Source organism: Neovison vison, chromosome 6 (genome assembly GCF_020171115.1).
Source record: "Neovison vison isolate M4711 chromosome 6, ASM_NN_V1, whole genome shotgun sequence".
Taxonomy (NCBI): domain Eukaryota; kingdom Metazoa; phylum Chordata; class Mammalia; order Carnivora; family Mustelidae; genus Neogale; species Neogale vison.
In genome coordinates this window covers 65,767,980-65,794,413 of record NC_058096.1, presented here as the reverse complement: position 1 = coordinate 65,794,413, position 26,434 = coordinate 65,767,980, and the positions used below count along the sequence as shown (strand labels likewise).

General features: G+C 44.8%; 1 protein-coding gene and 1 non-coding gene across 2 annotated transcripts in view; both read right to left on the bottom strand.

Moving 5' to 3' along the window:
* The window catches only part of ARHGAP31 (Rho GTPase activating protein 31), a 113,811-nt gene that overhangs the window by 4,548 nt on the left and 82,829 nt on the right, over nt 1-26,434 (bottom strand). Inside the window, exons 7-11 of the mRNA XM_044251443.1 lie at nt 25,138-25,336; nt 22,747-22,871; nt 15,492-15,554; nt 12,808-13,383; nt 9,801-10,069 (exon numbers count right to left, since the gene is read on the bottom strand). Of these exons, the coding sequence (XP_044107378.1) occupies nt 9,801-10,069; nt 12,808-13,383; nt 15,492-15,554; nt 22,747-22,871; nt 25,138-25,336 (1,232 nt within the window). The remainder of the gene's footprint in view (nt 1-9,800; nt 10,070-12,807; nt 13,384-15,491; nt 15,555-22,746; nt 22,872-25,137; nt 25,337-26,434) is intronic.
* LOC122910972 lies at nt 9,186-9,290 on the bottom strand. Its single transcript, XR_006385322.1, has one exon. It is a non-coding gene; the product is annotated as a U6 spliceosomal RNA (small nuclear RNA).

Sequence of the window (26,434 nt, the reverse complement as noted above, 5' to 3'; positions counted from 1 at the left end):
AGGTTTACCAGATGGCACACAAGAATGTGATTCTCCCCGTGGAATGTAAATGTTAACTCTTGCCCTGACATCTGCTTTCCAAATAAACAAATAAATAAATACAGCTTTTCTTATTACCAAAGAAATACATATATCACATGGAAAAAAAATTGACACATGTTAAAAGAAAGGAGAATAAAGAAACAGCAAAATCTTATTTTCCAACTACCTACAGATAACCATTGTGGATCTAAAGAGGTGCCTCCTACTGGGTATTCAGCCCTAAGATACAGATGGAGTGTAAAGAAGGTGCCATTTGCACACCAATGTTCCTGCAGCAACATCGACAATAGCCAAACTGTGGAAAGAGCCAAGATTCCCTTCAACAGATGAATGGATAAAGAAGATATGGTCCATATATAAATGGAATATTACTCAGCCATCAGAAAGGATGAATACCCAACTTTTGCATCAACATGGACGGGACTGAAGGAGATTATGCTGAGTGAAATAAGTCAAATAGAGAAAGTCAATTATCATGTGGTTTCACTTATTTGTGGAATATAAGGAATAGCATGGAGGACATCAGGAGAAGGAAGGGAAAAATGAAGGAGGGGGGAATTGGAGGGGGAGATGAACCATGAGAGACTATGGACTCCAAGAAGCAAACTGAGGGTTTTAGAGGGGACAGGGGTAGAAGGAATAGGTTGACCCGGTGATGGGTATTAAGGAGGGCATGCATTGCATGGAGCACTGGGTGTTATATGTAAACAATGAATCTTGGAAAACTACACCAAAAACTAATGATGTACTAACATAACATAATAAAAAATAATAATACTTAAAAACAAACAAACAAAGGTGTGCCTCCTCCTCCAGCTTGTTTGCCACTCCTTGTCTCTCCTCAAGTCTAGTTTCTCCTTGACTCCTCCCTTCCCCTACACAAAGTCTCAAACTGCAGATAGGAAAGGGATGAAGGAAGGCCCAGTAAGGGCCAGGGAAACAAATTTCAGTGGCCTTCATTTCTTGTCTCAAGACACATCTTTCAAAAAAAAAAAAATTAAAAAAAAAAAAAAAGACATCTGTCACCAGGAGAAGCAGTTCCAGAAGGCAAATCCATCCTGGGGTGGGGGTGGGGGTGGGGGTGGAGTTCAGCTGGGGTTCTTTATGAGGAACCTGAACTGCTATCAACCTGACATCACTTCCCACCAGGCTCTGATCACATGTTTTATATTACAATTAATTTGATATTTATCTTTCTCAAAGGACTATGAGCTCCTTGAGGTAAGGAATTTGGTTTGTTCATCTTTGATTCCTCAAGGCCAAATGTTGCCTGGTATACTGTGAATAATTGCTCAATAAGAGGGTTTTTTTTTCACTATTCCAAAATTCATTGTTTATACACCACATCCCTGTGCTCCATGCAATATGTGCCCTCCATAATAACAACCACCAGGCTCCCCAACCCCTGAGTCCCCTCCCCTCCAAAAGCCTCAGTTTGTTTCTCAGAGTCCACAGTCTCTCAAGGTTTGTCTCCCCCTCCGATTTCCCCCAACTCACTTCTCCTCTCCATCTCTAAACGTCCTCCATGTTATTCCTTATGCTCCACCAAGTAAGTGAAACCAAATGATAATTGACTTTCTCTACTTGATTTATTTCACTTAGCATAATCTCCTCCAGTCTCGTCCATGTTGATGCAAAAGTTGGGTATTCATCCTTTCTGATGAGGCATAATACTCCATTGTACATATGGGCCATATCTTTATCCATTCATCCATTGAAGGGCATCTTGGTTCTTTCCACAGTCTGGCGACTGTAGCCATTGCTGCTATGAACATTGGGGTACAGATGGCCCTTCTTTTCATTACATCTGTATCTTTTGGGTAAATACCTAGTAGTGCAATTGCAGGGTCATAGGGTATCTCTATTTTAAATTTCTTAAGGAATCTCCACACTGTTTTCCAAAGTGGCTGCACCAACTTGCATTTCCACCAACAGTGTAAGAGGGTTCCCCTTTCTCCACATCCTCTCCAACACTTGTTTACTGTCTTGTTGATTTTAGCCATTCTGACTTGTGTAAGGTAGTATCTCAGTGTGGTTTTGATTTGAATCTCCCTGATGGTTAATGAATATTTTTTCATGTGTCTGTTAGCCATTTGTACGTCTTCTTTGGAGAAGTGTCTGTTCATGTCTTCTGCCCATTTTTTGACATGATTATTATCTGTTTTGTGTGTGTTGAGTTTGAGGAGTTCTTTATAGGTCTTGGATATCAGTCTTTTGTCTGTAGTGTCATTTGTGAATATCTTCTCCCATTCCGTGGGTTGCCTCTTTGTTTTGTTAAACGTTTCCTTTGCTGTGCAGAAAGTTTTGATCTTGATGAAGTCCCAAAAGTTCATTTTCGCTTTTGTTTCCTTTGTTTTTGGAGACATATCTTGAAAGAAGTTGCTGTGGCCAATGTCGAAGAAGTTAGTGCCTATGTTCTCCTCTAGGATTTTGATAGATTCACGCCTCACGTTGAGGTCTTGTCTATTTCGAGTTTATCTTTGTGTATGGTGTAAGAGAATGGTCAAGTTTCATTCCTCTACCCATTGCTGTCCAATTTTCCCAGCACAATTTATTGAAGCGACTGTCTTTTTTCCATTGTATATTTTTTCCTGCTTTGTCAGAGATTATTTGACCATAGAGTTGAGGTTCCATATCTGGGTATTCTACTCTGTTCCACTGGTCTATGTGTCTCTTTTGTGCCAGTACCATGCTGTCTTGGTGATCACAGCTTTGTAGTAAAGCTTGAAATCAGGCAATGCAATGCCCCCAGTTTTATTTTTCTTTTTCAACATTTCCTTAGAAATTCGGGGTCTCTTCTGGTTCCATATAAATTTTAGGATTGTTTGTTCCAGCTCTTTGAAAAATGCTTGTGGAATTTTGATTGGGATGGCACTTTGAAAAATGCTTGTGGAATTTTGATTGGGATGGCATTGAAAGTATAGATTGCTCTGGGCAGTACTGACATTTTAATGATGTTTATTCTTCCAATCCATGAGCATGGAATCCTCTTCCATCTTTTTGTGATTTCTTCAGTTTCTTTCATGAGTGTTCTGTAGTTCCTCGAGTACAAATCCTTTACCTCTTTGGTTAGGTTTATTCCCAGGTATCTTATGGTTCTTGGTGCTATAGTAAATGAAATCAATTCTCTAATTTCCCTTTCTATATTTCATTGTTAGTGTATAAGAAAGCAACTGATTTCTGTACATTGATTTTGTATCTTTGATTTTGCCACATTACTGAATTGCTATATGTGTTCTAGTATTTTGGGGGTGGAGTCTTTTGGGTTTTTCATATAAAGTATCATGTCATCTCTGAAGATAGAGAGTTTGACTTCTTCTTTGCCAATATGAATATGTTCTCTTTCTTTTCGTTGTCTGATTGCTGGTTCTAGGACTTCTAGTACTATGTTGAACAACAGTGGTGAGAGTGGACATCCTTGTCGTGTTCCTAATTTCAAAGGGAAGGCTATCAGCTTTTCTCCATTGAGGATGATATTCGCTGTGGGTTTTTCATAGATAGATTTTATGAAGTTGAGGAATGTTCCCTCTATCCTTATACTTTGAATAGTTTTAATCAGGACCGGTTGCGATATCTTGTCAAGTGCTCTTCTGTATCAGTTGAGAGGGCCATGTGGTTCTTCTCTCTTCTCTTATTGATTTCTTCTATCACATTGATTGATTTGCAAATGTTGAACCACCCTTGCATCCCATGGATAAATCCCACCTGGTCATGGGGGATAATCTTCTTTTTTTTTTTTTTTAAGATTTTATTTATTTACTTGACAGAGAGAGATCACAAGCAGGCAGAGAGGCAGGCAGAGAGAGAGGAAGGGAAGCAGGCTCCCTGCTGAGCAGAGAGCCCGATGCGGGACTTGATCCCAGGACCCTGAGATCATGACCTGAGCCGAAGGCAGCGGCCTAACCCACTGAGCCACCCAGGCACCCGGTGGATAATCTTTTTAATGTACTGTTGGATCCTATTAGCTAGGATCTTGTTGAGAATCTTGGCATCCATATTCATCACGGACATTGGTCTGAAATTCTCCTTTTTGGTGTGGTCTTTGCTTGGTTTAGGGATCAGGGTAATGCTGGCTTCATAAAAAGAGTCTGGAAGTTTCCCTTCTGTTTCTATTTTTTGAAACAGCTTCAGGAGAATAGTTATTATTTATTCTTTAAATGTTTGGTAGAATTCTCCAGGGAATCTGTCATGTCCTGGGCCATTGTTTTTTGGGAGGTTTTTGGCCACTGCTTCAATCTCATTACTAAATATTGCTCTATTCAGGTTGTCAATTTCTTCCTGATTCAGTTTTGGAAGTTTATAGGTTTCCAGGAATACAACCATTTCGTCTAGGTTGCTTAACTTACTGGCATATAACTGTTGATAATAATTCCTGATGATTGTTTCTATTTCCTTGGTGTTAGTCGTGATCTCTTCCTTTTCATTTATAATTTTATTAATTTCAGGTCCTCTCTTTTCTTTTGGATTATTTTGGCCAATGGTTTATCGATCTTATTGATTCTTTCAGAAAACCACCTTCTAGTTTTGTTGATGTATCTACTGTATCTTTAGTTTGTCTCATTGATTTCTGCTCTAATTTTGATTATTTCCCTTCTTGAGTGTGGGGTTGGCTTAATTTGTTGTTGATTCTCCAGTTCTTTAAGGTGTAAAGAAAGCTGATGTATTCTGGACTTTTCAATTTTTTGAGGGAGGCTTGGATGGCTATCTGTTCCCCCTTAGGACTGCCTTTGCCATATCTTATAGGTTTGGGGCTGAAGCATCTTCATTCTCATTGGTGTCCATGAATTGTTTAAGTTCTTCTTTAATTTTCTGGTTAATCCAAACATGCTTAAGCAGGGTGGTCTTTAGCTTCCAAGTGTTTGAATTCCTTCCAAACTTTTTCTTGTGGTTGAGTTCCAGTTTCAAAGCACTGTGGTCTGAGAATATGCAGGAAACAATCTCAATCTTTTGGAATCAGTTGAGCCCTGATTTTGACCCGGTATGTGGTCTATTCTGGAGAAAGTTCCATGCTTGCTCAAGAAGAATGAGTATTCTGTTGTTTCAGGGCAGAATGTTCTGTATAAATCTTTGAGGTCCATCTGGTCCATCTGGTCCAATTCAATGCTCTTGTTTCTTTATTTTCTGCTTGGATGATCTGTCTGTTACTGAGAGTGGCATGTTAAGAACCCCTACTATTCATGTATTCATATCAATATGACTCTTTATCTTGATTAACAGTTGTCTTATGTAGTTGGCTGCTCCCATATTGGGGGCATAAATATTTACAATTGTTAGATCTTCTTGGTGGATAAACCCTTTAAGAATGATGTAGTGTCTTTCTTTATCCCTGACTACAGACTTTAGTTTAAAATCTAATTTACCTGATATGAGAATCACTACCCCAGCTTTCTTTTGAGGCCCATTGGCATGAAAGATGCTTCTCCATCCCTTCACTTTCAGTCTGGATGTATCCTTAGGTTCCAAATGGGTCTCTTGCAGACAATATATGGTTGGGTCCCGTCATTTTATCCAATCTGCAACCCTGTGCTGTCTTATGGGAGTGTTTAGGCCATTAATGTTGAGAATGATTATTGAAAGATACGTTTTTATTGACATCATGTTGCCCGTGAAGTCCTTGTTTCTATAGATTGTCTCTGTAAATTTCTGTTCTATGACACTCTTGGGTTCTTTCCTCTTTTATAGAACACCTCTTAATATTTCTTGTAGTGTCGGCTTGGTGGTCACATACTCTATTAAACCTTGCTGGTCTTGGAAGCCCTTTATTTCTCCATCCATTTTGAATGTCATCCTTGCTGGATAAAGTATTCTTGTCTGCATGTTCTTCTCATTTAGGGCCCTGAATATGTCTTGCCAGCCCTTTCTGGCTTGCCAGGTTTCTGTGGACAGGTCTGACATTATTTTGATGGACCTTCTTCTGTACATAAGGAATCTCTTCCCCCTAGCTGCTCTTAAAAGCTCTTGTCTAAAATCATGATCATCAGTCTTACAATCAAGTGCCTCAAGGTCTTTCTAGATTCGTTGATCTTGGGGGGTGTTCTTTCTACCTCTAGGGCACGAACGCTGGTTTCACTCCCCAGACTGGGAAAATTTTCACGGAGAATATTTTCAACTATATCTTCTAGTCTTCTTTCTTTCTCCTCCCCCATCAGGGATCCCAATAATTCTGACGTTGGAACGTTTCATGGCTCATTTGTTTTCCTAATTCTGTTTTCATGGCTTCTAAGCTGTTTGCTCCAGGCCTCCTCCTGATCCTTTCTCTCTATCAGTTTGTCCTCTAGATCACTAATTCTATCTTCTGCCTCAGTTACCCTAGCTGTTAGAGTATTTAGATTAGATGGGATCTCATTGATAGCATTTTTAACTTCTCACGGGTGTCTTTTACTTCTGTCCTTAGCGATTCCATGTTGTCACTAATGGTTTTCTCCAACTTAGCCTTTGCTTGGATAATTGTTACCCTGAATTCCCTTTCCAACAAACTATTTATGTCCATATCCAATAGTTCTGATGGAGAGGGCACAGTCTCTGAATTTTTCTTCTGTTGGGTGTACCTCCTAGTAATTTTGGTGAGCAGCAGTTGAGGGGATATGTAGCTGAATGTATCAACTGTGATCCAGGCAAGGTGCACCCTGGAACACTTCTGAGCAATCGAAGTCACCACCAAAAAGAAAGAAAAAAAGAGAGAGAGAGAAAGAGAGAGGCAGAAAAAAGAAAAGAAAAGACCCAGCCAGAATGGGCCCCAAAGGTAAGATTTATAAGGCATACAAACAAAAAGACCAACAAAAGTAAATGACAAGAAAAATAAAGAACCCACCCAAAATGAACCCCAAGGATAGGATTTATATAATACCAGAACAAAAACAAATACACAGGAACACTGACAGAAGAAGAAGATGGGAGGGTGGTTATAAATCCTCGATGTGGGAGAGGAATGTCATTTTATTCTTTCTGGGTGTATCTTGATATTTTTGTTAAAAGACTCAACTTTCCAGGGATAACGGGAAATTAAAACTGGTTTATATACAGGGGTAGTATTGATTAGGGAAAGAGGTTTACCTTGAAGCTTATATCTATATGTATATTAAAAAAATAGAAAAGAAAAAAAAGGTATAAGTATGAAAAAAGTTCAAGTTAAAATGTTACCATGGAATATATCGTATTAAACTTCTAGTTTTATAGATAAGTAGGTTAAATAAATTAAAGAGAACAAGAATAGTGAGAACAAATTTAAAAGTAAAAGTTGAATCTATGAAATATACAGGTTTTAAGGCAATACCAGGAGTTTAATATCTTCTTTTCCTCTGATATTGGAGTTTTACAGTTTTATGGGGACCCTGTGGTGGTTGTCCTCTGTTCTTTAGACTGGCTTTCTGGGGGGAGGGGCCTGCCACATTGTTTTTCAGTCAGTCTTGCTTGGGTTGAGTCCTCCTGCCCCCTATCAAGGGACTGGGCTCTGTGAAAACTGGTTTTTCAGGCTTTTGTTCTCTGGAGGTTTTCTCTTTGGAGACTCTTTGCCGCTTCTCAGAGGTTTGGTGGAAAGCAAACTGCACCCAGACCTCCGACTCAGAGAGAAGCCTCCATCTGCTCCCCTCTGGGTGGTCCAGAACACACAGACTCCCCCTCTGCAAACTCCGCTGAGCCGTGCAGCCTCCCACAGGCAGAGCACGTCCCCAGCCACTGTCTCAGGGGTCACCTGAAGTGCCCACTTGTCTGCACCCCCGTGTCACTAAAACCGCAAGCAATATTGGTCCAGGGAGCCCGCTTCTGGTGGCTGCCTTTGCCAGGACTACTACTGTCTGGGGTCCAGCCCTCAGGTTGCCACCACAGGAGATCGCACTGAATTCCTTCAGGCCCTGGCTGGGAGAGTCCAGACCCTCGGCCTCTCCTACAGACCACCAGCTAGCGTCAGGATGGAGCTTTCTTGGGTACTGGCAGGGAGTGGGTCAGACCCTGGTCGCACATTGAGCAAAAGTTCTAGGGAGCGCAGGCTGGCACTGTCACCAGACTCCCTCATGTGGGGGTGGGAATGTTCCCCCCCGATCTGTGGTGCAAGCCGTGCAACCCTGGGGGCTCTGCCATACTCTCTCTGGCACAGATGGTCACTGGCGGTGGCCCTCCTGGGTCTGTGGGCTTTGGTCCATGCCCATGACTGCCTGATTCCACCAGCTGCCCCTTACGATCTTTTGCTCTTTTTGAGTGCTTTTAACCAGACTCAAAGTTAATGCTGGTCCCCAATCACAGGGCACTCTTGTATTGGGGCATTACTTTCCAATGGGTCGCTTCTAGTGGCTCCCTCCCCCTTCTGTTTATCTTCCGATATCAGTCTGATCATTCCTGCTCCACTTTACCACTCCACTGTTGTCTTCTGCCCCCAAAGAGATCCGGAAGTGTATAATCCTACAGCTCAGGCTGATTTCATGGGTGTTCAGAGTGTTCTGGTAGATAATTAGCTCACTTTAGGGGACCGGTTGAAGTAGGGTCTCCTACTTCTCCTACTTCTCCACCATCCTGCCCCTCCTTCAATAAGAGGTTTTCTTTTGTGGTATTTCTATTTGATTGTTTCCTTCAGAGAACTCTCCAGCAGTAGGATTGGTCAAAAGGCAAGGGTGTTTTTGAGATCTGATTCTACAATATCACACTGATTTGTATCTACTCCCATTTCACCTTCTGGCAGAGGCAGACTTTCTCTCAACTGCTTACTCTCCTTAGCACCTACACAAACTGATCTCTTATAAGAAATAAATATTTAGATAAGTAAATGAGCATGTAAACTCTCCTCCCCCACCATCTCAGTAAGTGGACCATAGTGTGTCTTTCTGCTTAGATCAGAAATCTATGAGGTGTTTTGACTCTTCCTTCTTCCTCACTCTTATCTAATCCTTTACCAAGTCCTGTTCATTCTAGCTTCTTTCTCTGTGTGGGTGATAAATTCTATTTCAGACACTGCTTTTTATTTTATTTTATTTTATTTTATTTTATTTTATTTTATGTTAGTAGGCTCCATGCCCAATGTAGGGCTTGAACTCAGCACTGAGATTGAGAGTCACATGCTCTACCAACTGAGCCAGGCAGGAACACCCACCCCCCCAAATATGGAAGAAGTCCAATGCACTATCCATTGCACGACAGAGCCAGGCACTCACCCCAAAAATATGGAACGCTTCAAGAATTTGTATATCATGCTAGCACAGGGGCTATGCTAATCTTCTCTGTATTGTTCCAATTTTAGTACAAGTGTGGCCGAAGCAAGCACCATTCTAGTTTCTAAATAGCTTTTGAAGCCTTCCATTTCTTTCCTTGTTCCCTCCTCCAAGCCACCATGTTTTCTCGCCTGGCCTGTCACATACTAGCCTTCTAACTGGCACCCATGCCTCTTCTCCTGCCTTTTTCAAGCCATTCTCCTCACAAAAGAGTGACCTATAAAGCATAAAACCCCAGGGTAGCCTGGTGGCATTAATTTATACTTGCCCCTCCCCCCAAATTCAATCCCTGTAAGAATCTCTGTATCCTTCTCTTTCTATGGTTGCAAACACATCTTTTGGGAACCTTATTTTGGCCCTCTTGAGCCACTACAGCCCTCCAGCACGGCCCTAACTCCTAGCACGTAGTTGTGAAGGTTGTCTCCTCAAGTCACGTTGGCAGAAACTGGTTCTTAAACAAGCCCCCCTCCTCCCCCCACAAATCCCTGCTTTCAGTTCTACCAGGAGCCCCTGGGACAAAGAGGACTGTACTGGCTGGCCCCCGCGGTGAGTGCATCTTACCACGTCCTGGAGAAACACTGCTTCGGCTCTGGCCCTGGGGCTCTCCTGCAGAGTGCTGGGCTCCACCTGGCCCTCCTCCTCCGCCTTCTCTGGGTCCAGCCTCTCCTCTAAGTCACTTGAATGTTGACAGTCCAGGGATGTTTCCAAGGCCTTCTTTTCCTCCTGTTGGGGGCCTGGCTCCAGGGGAAGGCCTTTGTTGCATTCTACCGTCCTCACTGCTTCTGGTCCTGGCTTGGCTTCCTCAAGAACCCCCTTCTTAGGTACGGAAGCTGTGAAGGATGAAAGTTATGTTGAAGACTTCATTTGCAGAGAGGCCATAACCCGCATAGTCACTGTCCTGGACTAGTCCCGCTTCACGAGGATGGAGGGAATTCTCCCAGCTTGCTGCTTTTCACATTTTGACCCTTTCCCCCTCGCCGTGTCCTGCCTTTAGTGCCCAGAGTCACAGACTGTCAGAGATGGAATGGGTCTTGAAGATCCCCCAGTCCAGGGGCTTGTGACTGGGGATCCCCTGCTCTTTCCCTCCCCATGAGAGATTTTGGCGAGGAGGAGGTGGCTATTGGCAGTTAGTGGGCAGAAGCCAGGAATGTTGCCAAATATCCTACGAAATGTAAAACAGCCCCTGCTTCCAAAAAAGAGTTGCCCAGCCACAATGTCAATAGTACCAAGTTGAGAAACCCTGTTCTAATCTAATCTTTCACTTCACATCTAAGTAAATTCAGACCCTGAGGAGTCAAGCTGTTGCCTAGGGCACAGGAATCCCTTATTTACACCAAGCCACAGAGATGGGCTGTGATTTTGACTGATAGCTTCCTGTGTGACTCTTCCCAGGGGGCAACTCCACACCAATTTGGATATATCTCACAGAAGACTCTGGGAACACTTTTTCCTCAAGTGCTTCCCTTCCTCTTCTAGCCCTCACCCTGCTCCATCCCACCAGCCCCCCCACAGAACATTCTCCACACAGGGCATCACATGATGCCCCTGAGTTTTTGCTCATCTTCTGCCCCCTGTCCTGAAGGGAAAGGGAGGAGAAAAGGACAAAATACTTATTGAACATCGTCTGTGAGCCAGACCATGAACAGGCATTTTATGGACATTCCCCTGTTCAGAGTTCACCCAGCCCTTGTGAGAGTGACCACTCCTGGCTCAGCGATATCAACCACCGTCAAATGTCACATAGCCCCAAAGCGCTGAAGCTAGGATTCAAATCACCCCAGGTGAAGTCCAAAACCTACAGACTTTCCACAATACTCAGCTGCCTCTCACCCCAGAATGCCTTCCCCATTTTTTCTGTATGGAGAAAGCCCACCCATTTACGAAAGCCCTCCCAAATGTCACCTCTTCTGGAAAGCCTTCCTAGAATCCTCCCAAGAGGACTGCCTCTTCTTGATGCCCTTGAAATCCTTTCTGAACACCTCTTTCATTATCTTTCAGGGGCTGAAGTCCTCCCTCATTCAAAGAGCCCAAGGAGGGAGGCTCTTGGATAGTGCAGTCAGTTAAGTGACCAACTCAAGTCATGATCTGAGTCAGGGTTGTGAGATCGGGCCCTGTGTTGGGATGCATGCTGAGCTCAGAGTCTGCTTGAGATTCTCTCTCCCCTCTCTGCCCCTCCCCCTTGTGCTCTCTTGCTTTCTATAAAAATAAATAAATAAATCTCTTAAAAAAAAAAAAAAGCCCAAGGATGTCTTGTGCTACTAGACAGCCTGACCCTGTGCCACACTTTGGTATGGTTTTAGTTTCTCTTCCTAGTTCATGAGCTTGCTGGGCAAAGGGATCCTGTTCTAACAATCTCTGAGCCTCCATAGCCCCTTGTAAACATGCGAAGGTGCACAGGGGAGTGTTTTAAAGCACGGGTTTTAAAATATGGGTTAAAATCCTGGTTCTTCTACTTCCTTGTTCTGAGTCATTTGGCAAGTTAACTGATTTCCTCTCTAAGCAAATGGGGAGGATAGTAACAAACTGTACCTCACAGGGGTTTTGTGCAGAACACTTAGGACAGTGCCTGATACCATAACAGTTGTTCAAAAAACGTTAGCTAATATTAATAACAAAAATAGGCTTAAACCAAAATGGGCATTTGTTGGTTTGTCTATCAGTCATCCTTTCCTTTGTGGTTCTCCCTAATTCCTTTTTATGTGGCACACAGCTGGCTGTTGACCACAGAACCCTTCCTAAATCAAGAGATGGTTCAGACACTCGGCCTTAGCCAATCCTAGAACCCTAAGTGTCTGGCACCCATGATTCATCCAAGGGTGGGCACGTGTCCCAAGCAGGCCCAACAGAGTCTTCTCTGCATTTGATATATGGAAATTGGGAGCAAGATACCCTTTCTCATTGCTAGGGTTGCTAGCCATATTCTCTTCAGATAGGAGGTAGAAGTGAGGGGTGGATGGATGGATGGAGAGAGGTTGAGTCCAGAAGAGTTGAATTCCTTGAGCTTTTCCTCCTGCCTGCTCACTATATGGGTGAATAAAATAATAGGCAACATTTGCTGAGTACTTGCTATGTATTACTCCCTGTTCTGAGAGCTTCCCATGTATTAACTAATTTAATATTCCCAGCAAACTTACGAAGAGGATATGATTAGGAACTTCATTCCCATTTTGCAGCTCAAGCAGTTGAGGCACACAGCTGCTAAAGCTCATCCAGTGAAATGGCTGACACTGGACTCGGGCAATCTGGCTCCAGAGCCCACATTTTTTTTTTTTTTTTAAGATTTTAATTTTTTATTTGGCAGACAGATCACAGGCAGAGAGGCAGGCAGAGGGAGAGGGGGAAGCAGGCTCCCCACTGTGCAGAGAGGCCAATGCGGGACTCAATCCCAGGACCCTCAGATCATGACCTGAGCCGAAGGCAGGGGCTTAATCCACTGAGCCACCCAGGCATCCCCAGAGCCCACAGTCTTAACCACTTCACTACATTATCTTGCAAACTCTGGATAGGTAAGTTTGTCTATTTTTTAAAATTCCTTTCGATGAAAAGAAACCCTCCCTCCCTGCTTTACCTGTAGATGTCTCAGCTCCCAGTGGCTTGTCATCTTCAGGCAAACCTCCACCCTCTGACCCCTGGAAAGAAAATTCTTCCAGGCTGGAAAGCGACTGGAGCTCCTTCGGCGGTGTTCTGCACGGGGTGCTGTTGGTGCTGATGACCGCTGACACGCGCAGCGGAACCGACACCGCAAAGGGCTCGGAGATGTTCAGGGCCTTGCGCTGGTGACGGGGGGAGGGCTCCATCTGGAAGAGACTACTGGTAAAGACAGATTTGCTGGGGCTGTCGTTCGATGTGTAGAACATACCCAGCATCTTCGGGGCGGTTTGCTCATTCTCTGGATCCTCGAGAGGCCGGAACACCTTCAGCTGCTCAGGTGGGGGCCGGGCCTGAGCACCCTGAAGTTGGCTTCGGTCACTGCTCATGTTGAAGCCCCCCTCCGCCCCTGCCGGCATCCCCTCCTGGCCCCATTCGCCCTCCTGCTTGCTGAGGTCACATGAACTACCAGTGTTGGTTGAATGCAATTTTGCCGCTGGGATGAAAAATCCACCAGTGGTGACCGTTCGATTAAAATTTCCTTTGGTTTCTTTCCCTAGTGAAAAAGCAAACACACACACGGTCAGAAGCCTTGGCACACACACACACACACACACACCACAACACAGCCTTCCAGTAAGGGAAGGTGCACAACACCTGAACATTGGGAAGGCATAACCTTCTAAAAAGGGTATAGCCCTCCCAAAAGAGACAGACAACGTTTGGTTGACGGGAGAGTAAGCATCTTCTCCTGCGCACAGAATGTTGGCCCGATGGCCTGACAGGACCATTCTCTGTTGTGCTGTACGCATCTGTTTGAAACTCTGCAAGGAGAGCAGTTTCCAAATGGCTAATGTTGCTAGACACAGTGGTCATCCACCCGGCAGTAAATGTAGATCATGAAAAAAGACAAAGATGGGAGATGGAATGAAATTTTCTCAAAATGAAGGAGAAGACAAAAAGAGCAAAATAGCAGAATTCTGTTTTACTTTAAAACTTTTGAATGTATTGTTTTAAGTCTCCTCTGGCAGACAGACCCAAAAGGGGTTGGATTTCCCAGCAAGGAAACAAATGCTGTTCTCAGCTAGACCTTTCTCCCTTTTCCCAGGCTTCCTCCTGCTGATTCAGGGGATGAGAAACTAGAAATGTAAATTAACTAAAAGTTAGAAAGCCCAGTTGTGAGCAGCAATTTCCCAACGGACTGACAAGTGAAAGGAAAGAGGAGAAAAATCTGTATCGGAAATAAACAAGGCGTGAGATAACACGGGAGTTGCCTGGGATCGGGAGAAAAACTCTGCACAAGATACCAAGGGCTCTGCTGGACATCTTATGTGATACGAGGTTTACAATTCTCCTGACTGCTCATGGAGGAGAAGTGTAATGACCTCCTTTAACACATGAGGAAACCGAGACTCAGAGAGTCAGAGAACCTGCCCAGTGCCCACCAAAGTGAGGACCTCAGTTTAGGTCCTCACCTAAATTCAGTAGAACCGCCTCAGGGGGTTTCAAAACTAAAGCAAATGGCCAAATATAAAGGCACAAAAATGCTAAAAGTATCGAGTCAGCTTGAAAAAGAGCTCATGGAGGATTTTACAAGTTTACAGTTGTTTTTTTAAAAGGTTGTTCTGCGGGGACGCCTGGGTGGCGCAGTTGGTTGGACGACTGCCTTCGGCTCAGGGCGTGATCCTGGAGTCCCGGGATCGAGTCCCACATCAGGCTCCCAGCTCCATGGGGAATCTGCTTCGCTCTCTGACCTTCTCCTCACTCATGCTCTCTCTCACACTCTCTCTCTCTCAAATAAAATAAATAAAAAAAATCTTAAAAAAAAAAAAAAAAAAAGGTTGTTCTGCGGACGTTCTGCACAGTTTCAGGCTGCCTCCTTTATCAAAGAGCAAAATGGTTTGCATTAAAGGAGCTGGAAAAGTCACGGGATACATGTGGGGGTATAAACCTTCTGCTGCTGGGGAAGCCTTGTGCCTTATAACTCGTAGAGGTGCTTGTTGGCTCCTTAACAAGAACAGAAGCCAGAGAGATAGGTGAAGCAGCCCTGAAGACCAGCGTGGTGTCACTGTGAGGATGTGTCACCTCGTGTGCAACTCTATACACATCTACTCCACCCCAGGCTGACCGGCTACATGCCAGGCTGGTGCCCATCACTGTGTACTGGTGAATGAATGAACCAATCTCTGGGCTCGAAATCACGAGCAGGTACGATGAAGCTACTGCCTGCAGAAGGAAATGGGCAAATTCAAGACACGTAAGTATCTAGGCACCAAACTATGAGGTAAAAATCAGTGCTTGGCTCTTCCTTACACCTAAGGTGAAAGCCTCACCTGCCTTGGCTCGCAGGTGTTGCCCTTTTACCTAGTTCAGGTTTGAGTGTACAATGGCTGCCATCACCAGCTGTGGGGAGAGGAAAGTGGGGGGAGGAGGATGGCCCCTGAGGCCAAGACTTGTATAATGTGGGGTGGGGGGAGGCCGGGGAGGTGGTTAAGGCAAGGGCTGTGTGAACCTGTTGGGTTCAGGAAGGGTCAGGAGGGATTTGGGACTGTGCGTGACTGTGATGAGACTGGCAGGCAGGTAACTCATGAAGGCAAGTCTGGTAGGGGAGCTCGTGTCTCCCAGTGGTGACCCCCAGCTCCGAGAGCAGTTGCGAGAGCTCACCTTCCACAGGCACTGAGCACAGCGAGTCCATGCTTTTAGCTGGCCGGATAGTAGCCTTTTCCACTAAAGACAAAAGAAAAAATATCCCTGATGAATGCATATTGAGAGGAAGCGTTCAGAACAAAAATCAGGCTCTAGGTACACAAGAGAACTTTCTTTGCTAAAGTTTTTCAAGTATTTATAGTTTTCCCCTTTGGTAAACATTCCTCCATCCCACCCTGGATGCTCCTCCTTTCATAATGAGACTGAGCTGACGAAAACAGGGCATTTCTAGATCAAAGACTTGTGAATATTTTACAGATAAAGGTAAATTACAATTTTGTCAATTAGCTTTTAGCAAATGAGCCCTGAACCAAATTTTATGATACGAAGATTCATCCAGGAGGTAGATAGAGTCTATGAGGCTCAAGGCAACCCCCCTCCCCCATCCTACAGGCTGGAGAGCAGGATTCTTGGCTGTAGCCACAACTGACGGCACCCAGAAATGTGGTACAGCAAAGGAGGGGGCCCCGGGGACAGAAGTCCCCTTTCTTCCACGTGCAGCTCTGCTCCTGAGGCCTGTAGGCTGGTTGCTGCTCTAAAGCATCTCACTCTGGAGCAGATCCAAACCAAACAGACCTTTTTTGAGTACCTAACATATGCCTGGTGTCCGCTGTGCGTCTTGGTAAGCCACCCAGGCAGATCTGGGGAGGAGTGTGGCTTAAATAAGTAAACACTTATTCCAGGCACGGGATTAGGCACTTAAAGATTTCGTTTCTTCTCTGGGAGCTGAAGTGGTTGAAAGGTAGTTCCTCTTGATGAGCTTACCAGGAGGGGAAAGAGGGCAGTCTGGGAGCCGAGTGGGGCCCCAGGACTCGTGGCTGTGAGGTCACTGTGGATTCAGACAGATCTGGCTTCCAGTGCCAACTCTGCCCCTTCAGGTGGTGAACTCGGACACGCAGCTGGTTCGTAGGAAGCCCTGGGAGTTGGCTCTACCCCAAACTGAGCTGTTTTATCCCTCTTAAATTTCCCACATTTCTCTCCATGCCCAAACCCTGCTGCCTCTGAGAGGCTCTAAATTAGCCCCTTGGCCTCCTTGGCTCAGGGCTTCTCTCTGTCTGGGCCCTGTAAGGAGGGGACAGGGCCATCTTCACTCAAAACCTTGGAGACAGCAAGACGGCCTTCAACCTCCTTGCTTCTGCTCAGGCACTAGAACCCTTGTCCTTTCGCCATCTGCTACTTCCGCAAATTTACAAACTGACTTATCCTACAACTGCCTGACCAGTGTCCCTTGATTCAGAGACAAGTTTTTGCCTTTGTTTTCCAGAGGCTGTGTTTCTGGACTTCCTCTGGGTTTCACAGGTCAGACTTGAGGGCCAGTGACCTGATGACACTAAGTGTCATGGAGGATAGGTGGTGACATTCTCTCTGCCACCAGTGTTCACCTTTCATGTTGGATCTTCTTTCTGACAACATGGCTTCTTGTGGCCTTGGTGGCCACAGTGGCTGCCTTTGGGAACAGTCCCCAAGGATTCCCTGGCTTCATTTCCATTTCAGTAAGTGAGCACTCAGGGCTCCTTCGCCCATGACTATTTAGCCCACAGTTTTCTGTCTGAGACCTTGTCCTGGACTCGTGGAGATACATCTACCAGTTTTCTGGAAGCTTTGGGGTCCTCGAGTCCCCTCTCTTCAAGTATCCCTATAGCTTTGGGACTTCCCTGCTGAAAAGCGTTTACTTTAGAGAGTACCCTGGACTCTCCCTATGGGATAAGGCATAAATTTCAGTACATCCCCTTCATCTGTCCCCTCCAAAAAAATCCCCAGTACTATTCATGGTGAATCAATTTTTAAAATTCCCTTAGTTATGGGGTTTAGAAAAGATTTTAAAAAATCATTTAAATATGTCAATTCACTGACTCATTTTTTCACATGCATATTTCAACAAGCAGTGGGGTCATGTCACTTACAGACACCATGCAGGTGGATATGACCACAAGCAGCCCCCACCCCTGTGAGGGTCCCAGCAACACTCCTCTAGTGGAAAGTGGGCACTTAGGCCCCCAGTCAAGGTCAGAGAGTCACTTGTATTGGCCCTGATGGTTCTTTCATTTCACCCCTGCATCCCATTAAAATTCAGCCATTCCCTTAATCTGTCTGATTAGTTTGCTCATGAGGCTTTAGACCAGCAGCTTCCAACCCTGGCTGCATTTCAGAATCGCCTGGGGAACTTTCTAAAAATGACCAAGACTCTGGCTTTCCCACAGCTCCTGAGGCAGAACCGCTATGGGTGTGAGCCTCTGAGGTGCAGCCAGGCGGAGACCCCCAGGCCGGGGACATCCTATGCGTTCTGTGAATAGACGACCATTTGATCCGGCACCTTGGACTTCTTCCTTCTGAAAGCCACTCGGGGGATGGAGGAGGGTGGGTGTTGGAAATCTTCCTAAGGCCAGATCAAAGCAGACCATTTATTTCATTTTTTGCTATTTGTTTTGCCCTATTGTTTTTGACTTTTTGTTATGTGGTAAACTTCTTTCATGGTATCACCGATTCTGTGACTGAAATTGTCTTTGATGTGCTCAAGCAGATCTCTTTATTATTAGGTCAGGAGTTTTTTGCCAGGTACTCCTCCCTTCAGATTCTCCTTTGAGAAGCCTAATTTCTGATTTGTATCTGATCTACCACACCTGTGGCAACTCGCCCTCTTCACCTGAGATGGCTTTCCGGTTGGTGAAAGCCTTGTTTCCTCATATAGTGAATGTTGTAGATGCCTACCCAGAATCCTGTGCCCTTCCCCCTTCTCACAGAGCCCTTGTACTTCTTGGCTGCTCTTACTGTAATCCCATTCCTCATGCTGGGGATTGGTTTAGGAAGCCAGGCCTAAGCCAGTCAGTACAGGGAACCCCCTTGGCCATAGGGATTGATCCATATGACCCAGTGAAGGCAACGAGATGGGGTGGCATGGGGGCTGTTTCTGATGGGGGCTGCTGGGAAACAAGGGTCCCTGCTCTGAGGAGCAAGCTACCAGAAATCATGTTTTTTCTCCTTCTGGATGTAGTGATAGTCAAAGGGAAAGCCTAGAAGTACTATAGCCACTTCGTTGAAGCCAAGAAGCCAGACTGGGGATGAAGCTGAACCAGGAGCCGAGGAAAACAGGGAAATGGAGACAGAGCCACTGTGTTAAACCCTGAAGCCCTCCCTGTATCTCCCTGCTGAGCAGAGAGCCCGATTCGGGGCTCGATCCCAGTACCCTGAGATCATGACAGGAGCTGAAGGCAGATGCTTAACCGACTGAGCCACACAGGCACACCAAATGTGAAGATTTCTAACATCTGTCTTTGGCATACAGTTATCACTGGCTTCATGGGAAGTCCTTCAAAATATTTTCACTCATTTTTCCTATAAGCATTCATTTCCCCCCCAAATCTTTATTGCTTAAAACTTCAGGGCCGACAAACCATAAGTGACTCTTAATCTCACGAAACAAACTGTGGGTTGCTGGGGGGACGGGGGTTGGGAGAAGGGGGGTAGGGTTATGGACATTGGGAAGGATATGTGCTTTTGGGTAAATTGGAAGGGGAGATGAACCATGAGAGACTATGGACTCTGAAAAACAATCTGAGGGGTTTGAAGTGGCGGGGGGGTGGGAGGTTGGGGTACCAGGTGGTGGGTATTATGGAGGGCACGGCTTGCATGGAGCACTGGGTGTGGTGAAAAAAAAAATGAATACTGTTTTTCTGAAAATAAATAAATTGGAAGAAAAAAAAAAAAAACTTCAGGGCCATCTGGGTGATACAGTTGGTTAAGAGTTGAACTCTTGGGCGCCTAGGTGGCTCAGTGGGTTAAGCCGTTGCCTTTGGCTCGGGTCATGATCTCAGGGTCCTGGGATCGAGTCCCGCATCGGGCTCTCTGCTCAGTGGGGAGCCTGCTTCCCTCTCTCTCTCTCTGCCTGCCTCTCCGTCTACTTGTGATTTCTCTCTGTCAAATAAATAAATAAAATCTTTAAAAAAAAAAAAAAAGAGTTGAACTCTTGTGGGGTGCCTGGGTGGCTCAGTGGTTAAAGCTTCTGCCTTCAGCTCAGGATATGATCTCAGGGTCCTAGGATCAAGCCCCGCATCGACTCTCTGCTCAGGAGGGAGCCTGCATCCCCCCTCTCTATCTCTGCCTACTTGTGATCTCTGTTTGTCAAAAAGAAAAAAAAAAGAGTTGAACTTTCGGTTTCCACTCAGATCATGATCTCCAGGTCATGGGATGGTACCCTGTGTCTGCCTGAGATCCTCTCCCTCTCCCCCTCCCCCACTCATCTGTTCACTCCCTCCTCCCTCTCTCTCAAAATAAAATCTTCAAAAAACAAAAAAACTTCAAACATTCACAAAGTTTGAAGATCTCTAAACGTACTACTCAAGTTGACATTTGCCATATGCTTGCTTTCTCTATTTTTCTGTCTACTTACTCGCTTAAATATAGCTGAATCATATGAAAGTGAGTTTCAATATTTTGACACTCATCTTTACATACTTCAACCTTGGGGGCACCTGGATGGCTCAGTTGGTTAAGTGTCTGACTTTGGCTTGGGTCATGATCCTAGGGTTCTGGGATCAAACCCTACATCCCCAAAATTATCCTCGCTCATCAGGAAGCCTGCTTCTCCCTCTGCCCTCACCCTGCTTGTGCTCTCTATCTCTCTCAAATAAATAAATAAAATATTAAAAAATAATAACAAATAAATAAATAATTCAAACTTATCATATGCCTCCTAAGAACCATTAGAACCCTATGAAAATTAATAATTCTGTAATAACATCTAATAACTTATCTGTCCCCAAAATTATCATTTGTAGCCCTTTCTCAAAGGACTCAATCAAGGTTTGCTCATTGCATTTGTACATTTATTTTTGTACATTGCATTTGTACATGTTTTCATAACTATTGGCCTCCATTTAAAACAAATCAGACTTTCAGTTTATCACACTAAAGGTCATTGTGACAGATTTCTTTGGACTTCCCTTTATGACAGTATTCAGCTGGATTGGTTATATTCCTTATGGTACTGTGATTCCCTCAGTTCCTTCCTGTACTCATTCCCATTCATTATTTAGATATCATTCCCACAAGGCAACACTCCTATTTAAAAATATAACCCTGGCATGAGTCATGGGGGAGAAGAGACAGATCTTCCTTAGAGTAGAGTTTAATTAATCAATGTAGAGGAATGATGGAAACAGAAAATGGCCATTTGGCAAACACCACAGTAATAACTGTTGTAATAACAGTAATAACTTCTGGGGTATCTGGGTGGCTCAGTCAGTTAAGTGTCTGCCTTTGGCTCAGGTCATGATCCCAGGGTCCTGGGATTGAGCCCCGAATCAGGCTCCCTGCTCAATGGAGAGCCCGCTTCTCCCTCTCCCTCTGCTGCTCCCCTTGCTTATATTATCTCTTTCTCTGTGTCAAATAAATAAATAAAATCTTAAAAATAACAGCAATTACTTTTGCAGACAAGAACCAATGATGGATGCTTAAATTCAGGGATGCTTAAATTCAGGGATGAGAAACAGGATATTTTCATAGTTTCAAAATATCTCCCACAATATACTTGTTAATTAGAAAGGAAAAAATAGTAACTTTACATGGACAAGCACTTTAAGCAAGTAATCAAAGTTAACATCACAAGCAATAAGATACTGACATCGTGTGCCTCCTGATATGACATGCTGAGACAGGCACATTCATCACCACAACTGAATCATGAAAAAATGTCAGACAAACCGAAGCTCAAATACTATCTACAAAATAAATGGCCGCACTCTTCCCAAGTGTCATGGTCAGTAACACTGAGGAAATGTCCTAGACTAGAGGAGATGAAGGAGACATGACAATTGAATGCAGTGTGCATTCCTGGACCAGAAAAAGGATAATAGTTGGACAATTGGTCAATTATGAATAAGGTCTGTAAAGTATTTAATAGTATATTGATCTTAATTTTTTGGCTTGGCTTGTTGTATTATGGTGAACATCAAAAGCAGCTGTGTGAAGGCTACAAGGGTTCTCTGTGTACTATTTCTGCAACTTTTTTTGTAAATCTAAAATTATTTTTTTTTTTAGAAAAGACTCCCTTAGTTAATCTTTAAGTTTATGTTTCAGGTCTAGTGAGTTTCACATGATCAAACCAAAGACCACCCAAGAAGCAGAACTAGGGGGGATAAATAAATATATATATCCTTACATATATATATTAAAAGACTATTAAATGTATTTTCCATTTTATAAAAATTTATCATATATACATATGATATATATCATATATATTTATGATATACATATGTATATGATAAATATTTGTAAAATAGAAAATCTTTTGGTCTCTGTCCCCGTTTAAGGAGCACAGGGCTGCTAAAACCCTTGTAACTTCCTTGGTAATTAGATTGTCCTTTGTTCTAATGAGTCCGTTAGTGGGTGGGCTCCTGGATGGCTCCTGAATGGGGCTAGTCACCAGAAAGACCAAGCCATGATTGCAAACTTGGAATCTTCAGCCTCATCCCCATTCTCTTGAGAAGGGAGAAGGGCTGAAAATGGAGTTTATGATTGATTATGCCTATATGACAAGCTTCCATAAAATCCCAATGGTATAGGGTTCAGAGAATCTCCAGATAAGCAAATATCCCCACGAGGAGGGTGATGCACCCCAACTCTGTGGAGGAGACAGAAGTTCCTGGGCTCAGGCCTCTCGCAGACCTCACCTCATATATCTCTTCCACTGGCTGTACATCTGTGTCCTTCAGCATATCCTTCAATAAATTGGTCAATATAATGAAGGGTTTCCCTAGGTTCTGTGAGCTAGTTCTAACTGTGAGCTGTTCTAGCAAAGAACCCAATGAGGGGGTCTTTAGAACCTCCCATCTACAGCTAGTTGGTCAGGAGCACAGGTAACAAGTAGGCTTGTGACTGGCCTCTGAAGTGTGTAAATGTGAAGGTGGGGGCAGTCTTGTGGGAAGGAGCCCTTAACCTGTGGGACCTGGTGCGGTCTCTGGATCGACAGTTTCAGAATTGAGCTAAGTTGTAGACCACCCAGTGGTGTAGCAGAGAACTGCTTGCTGTGAGGAAAAAACCTCCACACATTTGGTGACCAGGAGTGTCAGAAGTGAGGTAGTCTGTGTAGGTAGTAAGAAGACACATGGGAAAGAAACAGTAGGGAAGAACTGGGTTTTTCCCTATGCGGGAGGTCGATTGAACAGTTTTTCAAATATAATATATATCTCATAAAAATGCTAGTGATTCTTACCTGAGAGCCTCTGTCCTCTCACAAATACACTCCCATTTCTACTCAGCTTTGATTTGGAGTCTGATCCAGAACGTCCCAGGTTAAATATTGATTTCCACTTCTTTGATTTACTGGAGAGCTTTCTTCTAAAAGAGCCAAGCCATAATAAAGGGTTAGTTCGGTGACTGGTCATTTCAGTGGGACCTTTAAATTGAGAAGGAATACCCCAGTCACGTTCTTGGTTATGAATGGCTCTGCCATTTCAGGGAATTCCTCTCTAAAACTCAGTTTGAGCCTGAGTCTGACCCTCTTTGGGGTTGCCTTGGACGACCAAGCTGGGCTTTCATATTCCTCAGGGGAAGGGGCAAAGTTGTGCTTTTTTTTTTTTTTTAAAGATTTTATTTATTTATTTGACAGACAGAGATTGCAAGTAGGCAAGAGAGGCAGGTAGGGAGAGAGAGGAGGAAGCAGGCTCTCTGCGGAGCCGAGAGTCTGATGTGGGGCTTGATCCCAGGACCCTGGGATCATGACCTGAGCCGAAGGCAGAGGCTTTAACCCACTGAGCCACCCAGGTGCCCCCAAAGTTGTGCTTTTAAAGGCAGGCATGAGGGCAGACAGAGGCAGGATGGGCCGGAGACTCGGAGGTCACAAGCAAGCACACAGTTCTGGGAAATTGGGTAGGAATTCTCGTAAGCACCGCAGTCCTGGGCTTCGAAAGACACCTATTTTTTGCAGGAGTGAAAGACCAAGGAACTCAATGCTGTTATGTCCCCTGCACTTTGGACATCCTGCTTGGTCATCCATAGGGAGGGATGGGCTGGCGAAGACTTCCATGGACTGAAAAAGGGGCGGATAATAAAGTGACGTGGGAAAGAGTTTGGCCCGGGAGAGTCAGGCTGCTGGGTGTGGTGGGACATCACTGCAGAGAAAAGCAGGGGATAATTAGGGCTTCACTCTTGTTTCCCTGATGCCTCTTGCCAGGCTGCCTAAGCAGGAGGCAAGAAAAGGAGAGTGCTAGACTGGGTCCCGGGGAGCCTGGAGCCACCAGAGGTCACCCTAGAGGCCCTGCCCTGCTCTGGCAGGCCCAGCTATCAGACTTCATATGAAGTTCTAGGACGAAACCCTCAACCTGTGGGTTCCATAAAGGGCTGTTCCTCCACAGGGTTTTTCATAGAACATCAAGATCTCAAGCCCACAATGTTTTCCCAATTAATCAGAGATGGACCTGCAACGCTTGGTGGTTTCTTTTGAATCTGGCCCAGTTTTTTTCAAAGCACTTGGCTTGGGATGTATTTTAATAGGCTTGTGTACGTTGGGGTGCACCACATGTGTGGTGAAGGCACAGAGAAAACACACTTGATGGTCTCCCTGGGGTACTCTTCTTCCTGATCCCTAGGTAGAAGTTTTATTCTCCAGGGATTTAGGGAGTGAAGTAATGGGGCTCAGTCTAGAGAAAGCATGATCCATGTACTTCAGGAAATGGAGGGGTTTCTCGCCAGGTGAAGTCTAGGTGTGCCATTCCCATAATGCCCATGCACTGTGACAGACACCCCTCCTGCTGGGTAAAGTGGCATCACTCCTCTCTCCTCAAAGGGAAACAGCCCCACCATCTTGGGGATCATGCTGACAAGAAGACTGAGGTACCTCTTTTCATACCTTGATGACTAAACATTGAGGATGACAGTCTTCCATGAAAAGGTTGCCTTTTAGCCCCTCTACCTACTGTCTGCCTAGAGTTTGGGACTCCTGCTCCAATCACTGCCAGCTTTTTAGAGCGTGATATGAAGCTGAGAAGGGAAAGGGGCAGTGTGGAGACCAGGGTTCCAACAGAGGAAACAATGAAGAAAGAAAATATCCTATGAATAAAATTGATGTTTGGTTTGGTTTTGGAGGGGAAGGTGCGCTCTGACGGGTATGGACGGAGGAACAGAAGCCAGAAAAATATGTCCCCAAGTGCCACCTGCCCAGAGCTCTCAGTCTACTTGTCAGATTATGCTCCATTCATCTCTATGGCTTTTATAATGTCACCTGGAGGTGGAGGATGGGGGGAGGGGACCAAGTTGTTGATAGCAAAATTCCTTCCAAAAATGTCAAGACTGTTTTGTGTAAATGAAGGAGTAAGGGATTTTAGTCATAACTCTTGACCCCTTTGGCCCCACCCCCATCATGGTACTTAGGGATCTCTGGTGGGAGAGCTGGTCTTGATAACTTGGGGGCAGGGAGGGAAGACATTAATCACCAGTGGGAGAGAGCTGTGGAGGCAGCTCCCTTCTCTTCGGAAATGTTCCCTCATACCCCGACCCAGCCCATACCCCCAACCCATGCTGCCATTGTGACCTTGAGACTATATAACTACTTCCTCTTCCCCCCTCCACCCAAATGTTCCCCAGAATTTAAGAGAACACTGCTTACTTGTTGTCTGGTAACTCAAGAACAGTGTGGAAGAGGGTGCCCATGGGAGGGACAATTTCAGGCAAGCTATTCTCCCTCCTTTCCTTCCGAGCAGGATGGTTAGTAGCCAGGCTCCTGGCCTGAGCTTCCTCCAGGCTCACCAGCTTCATGGGCAAAGAGAGGGCTGGCAAGGTCAGGCTCTTTGTGATGGTCGGGTTTTCTGTACAAAAGAGAAAAGAGCTCAGTTGTGGAAGGAGGCCTGTGCATCAGGTGTAGCCAGATTCCCCATCCACAGTGCTTCCATTCCTGATCCCCTGACAGGAGGCTTCTGGGGGATATGGGGGTTGGGGGCAGAGGTTGCACATAAGAAACCGAAAACCTCATGGCCAGCTAGCCAGCAGACATGTAGGACTTCAGGAGGAAACCTGCACTTGTACCTTTCAGAGAGGGATCCTGCTTGCTTGCTCCCTTCCTTCCTTCATAGGACAAACATTTATTGAACATTTACTGCCTAGTACTTTCTTGTTTTGTTTTGTTTTTACTTAAAAATTTAAAAAAAAATTTTTAATTGACGTATAATGTATTATTTGCCCCAGGGGTACAGGTCTGTGAATTGTCAGGCTTACACACTTCACAGCACTCACAGTAGCACATACCCTCCCCAATGCCCATAACCCAACCACCCTCTCCATTCCTCCCTCCCCCCAACAACCCTCAGCTGCCTAGGACTTTGGCCAGGTGGAAATGTACGCTGGGCCATAGACATGACCTCATCAGCCTAGAACAAGGCAGGGGACTTTTCCTGCTCTCTGTAGCTGCAGAACCCATACTCCAAGGTGATTTAATGTGGGAGCCTATACTTTCCCTAGATCAGGAAGGTTTATATTCCTGCAGTGAAAAGACATTTTATAGCCCCTGCTATTCCCTGAAAGATAGCTTGCTTTTTACTCACTACTCAGCGGTTTTTAAGTGTATGCAAATAAATCTTTTCTATCCATGGTTTGGCGGGGGGGGGTTGTTTATTTTTTGTTTTTGTTTTTATTTTTTGTTTAAAGAAATAGAAGTGATAATGATAGATCAATGGTGTCCAGGGTCATCTCTTAGTTCTCTAAGTCATTTGTTCTCCACTTGGGGCGATTTTGCAGCCCCCACCCCTTTCCCAGGGACATTTAGCAATGTCTGGAGACATTTTTGGTTGTCATAAGCATGTGTGGGAGTACTACTGGCATCTAGTGGGTAGAGGCCAAGGACGCTGCTAACCACCCTACAATGCATAGCATGGCCCCACAACAAGAACTACCAGGTACTAGCACATGGG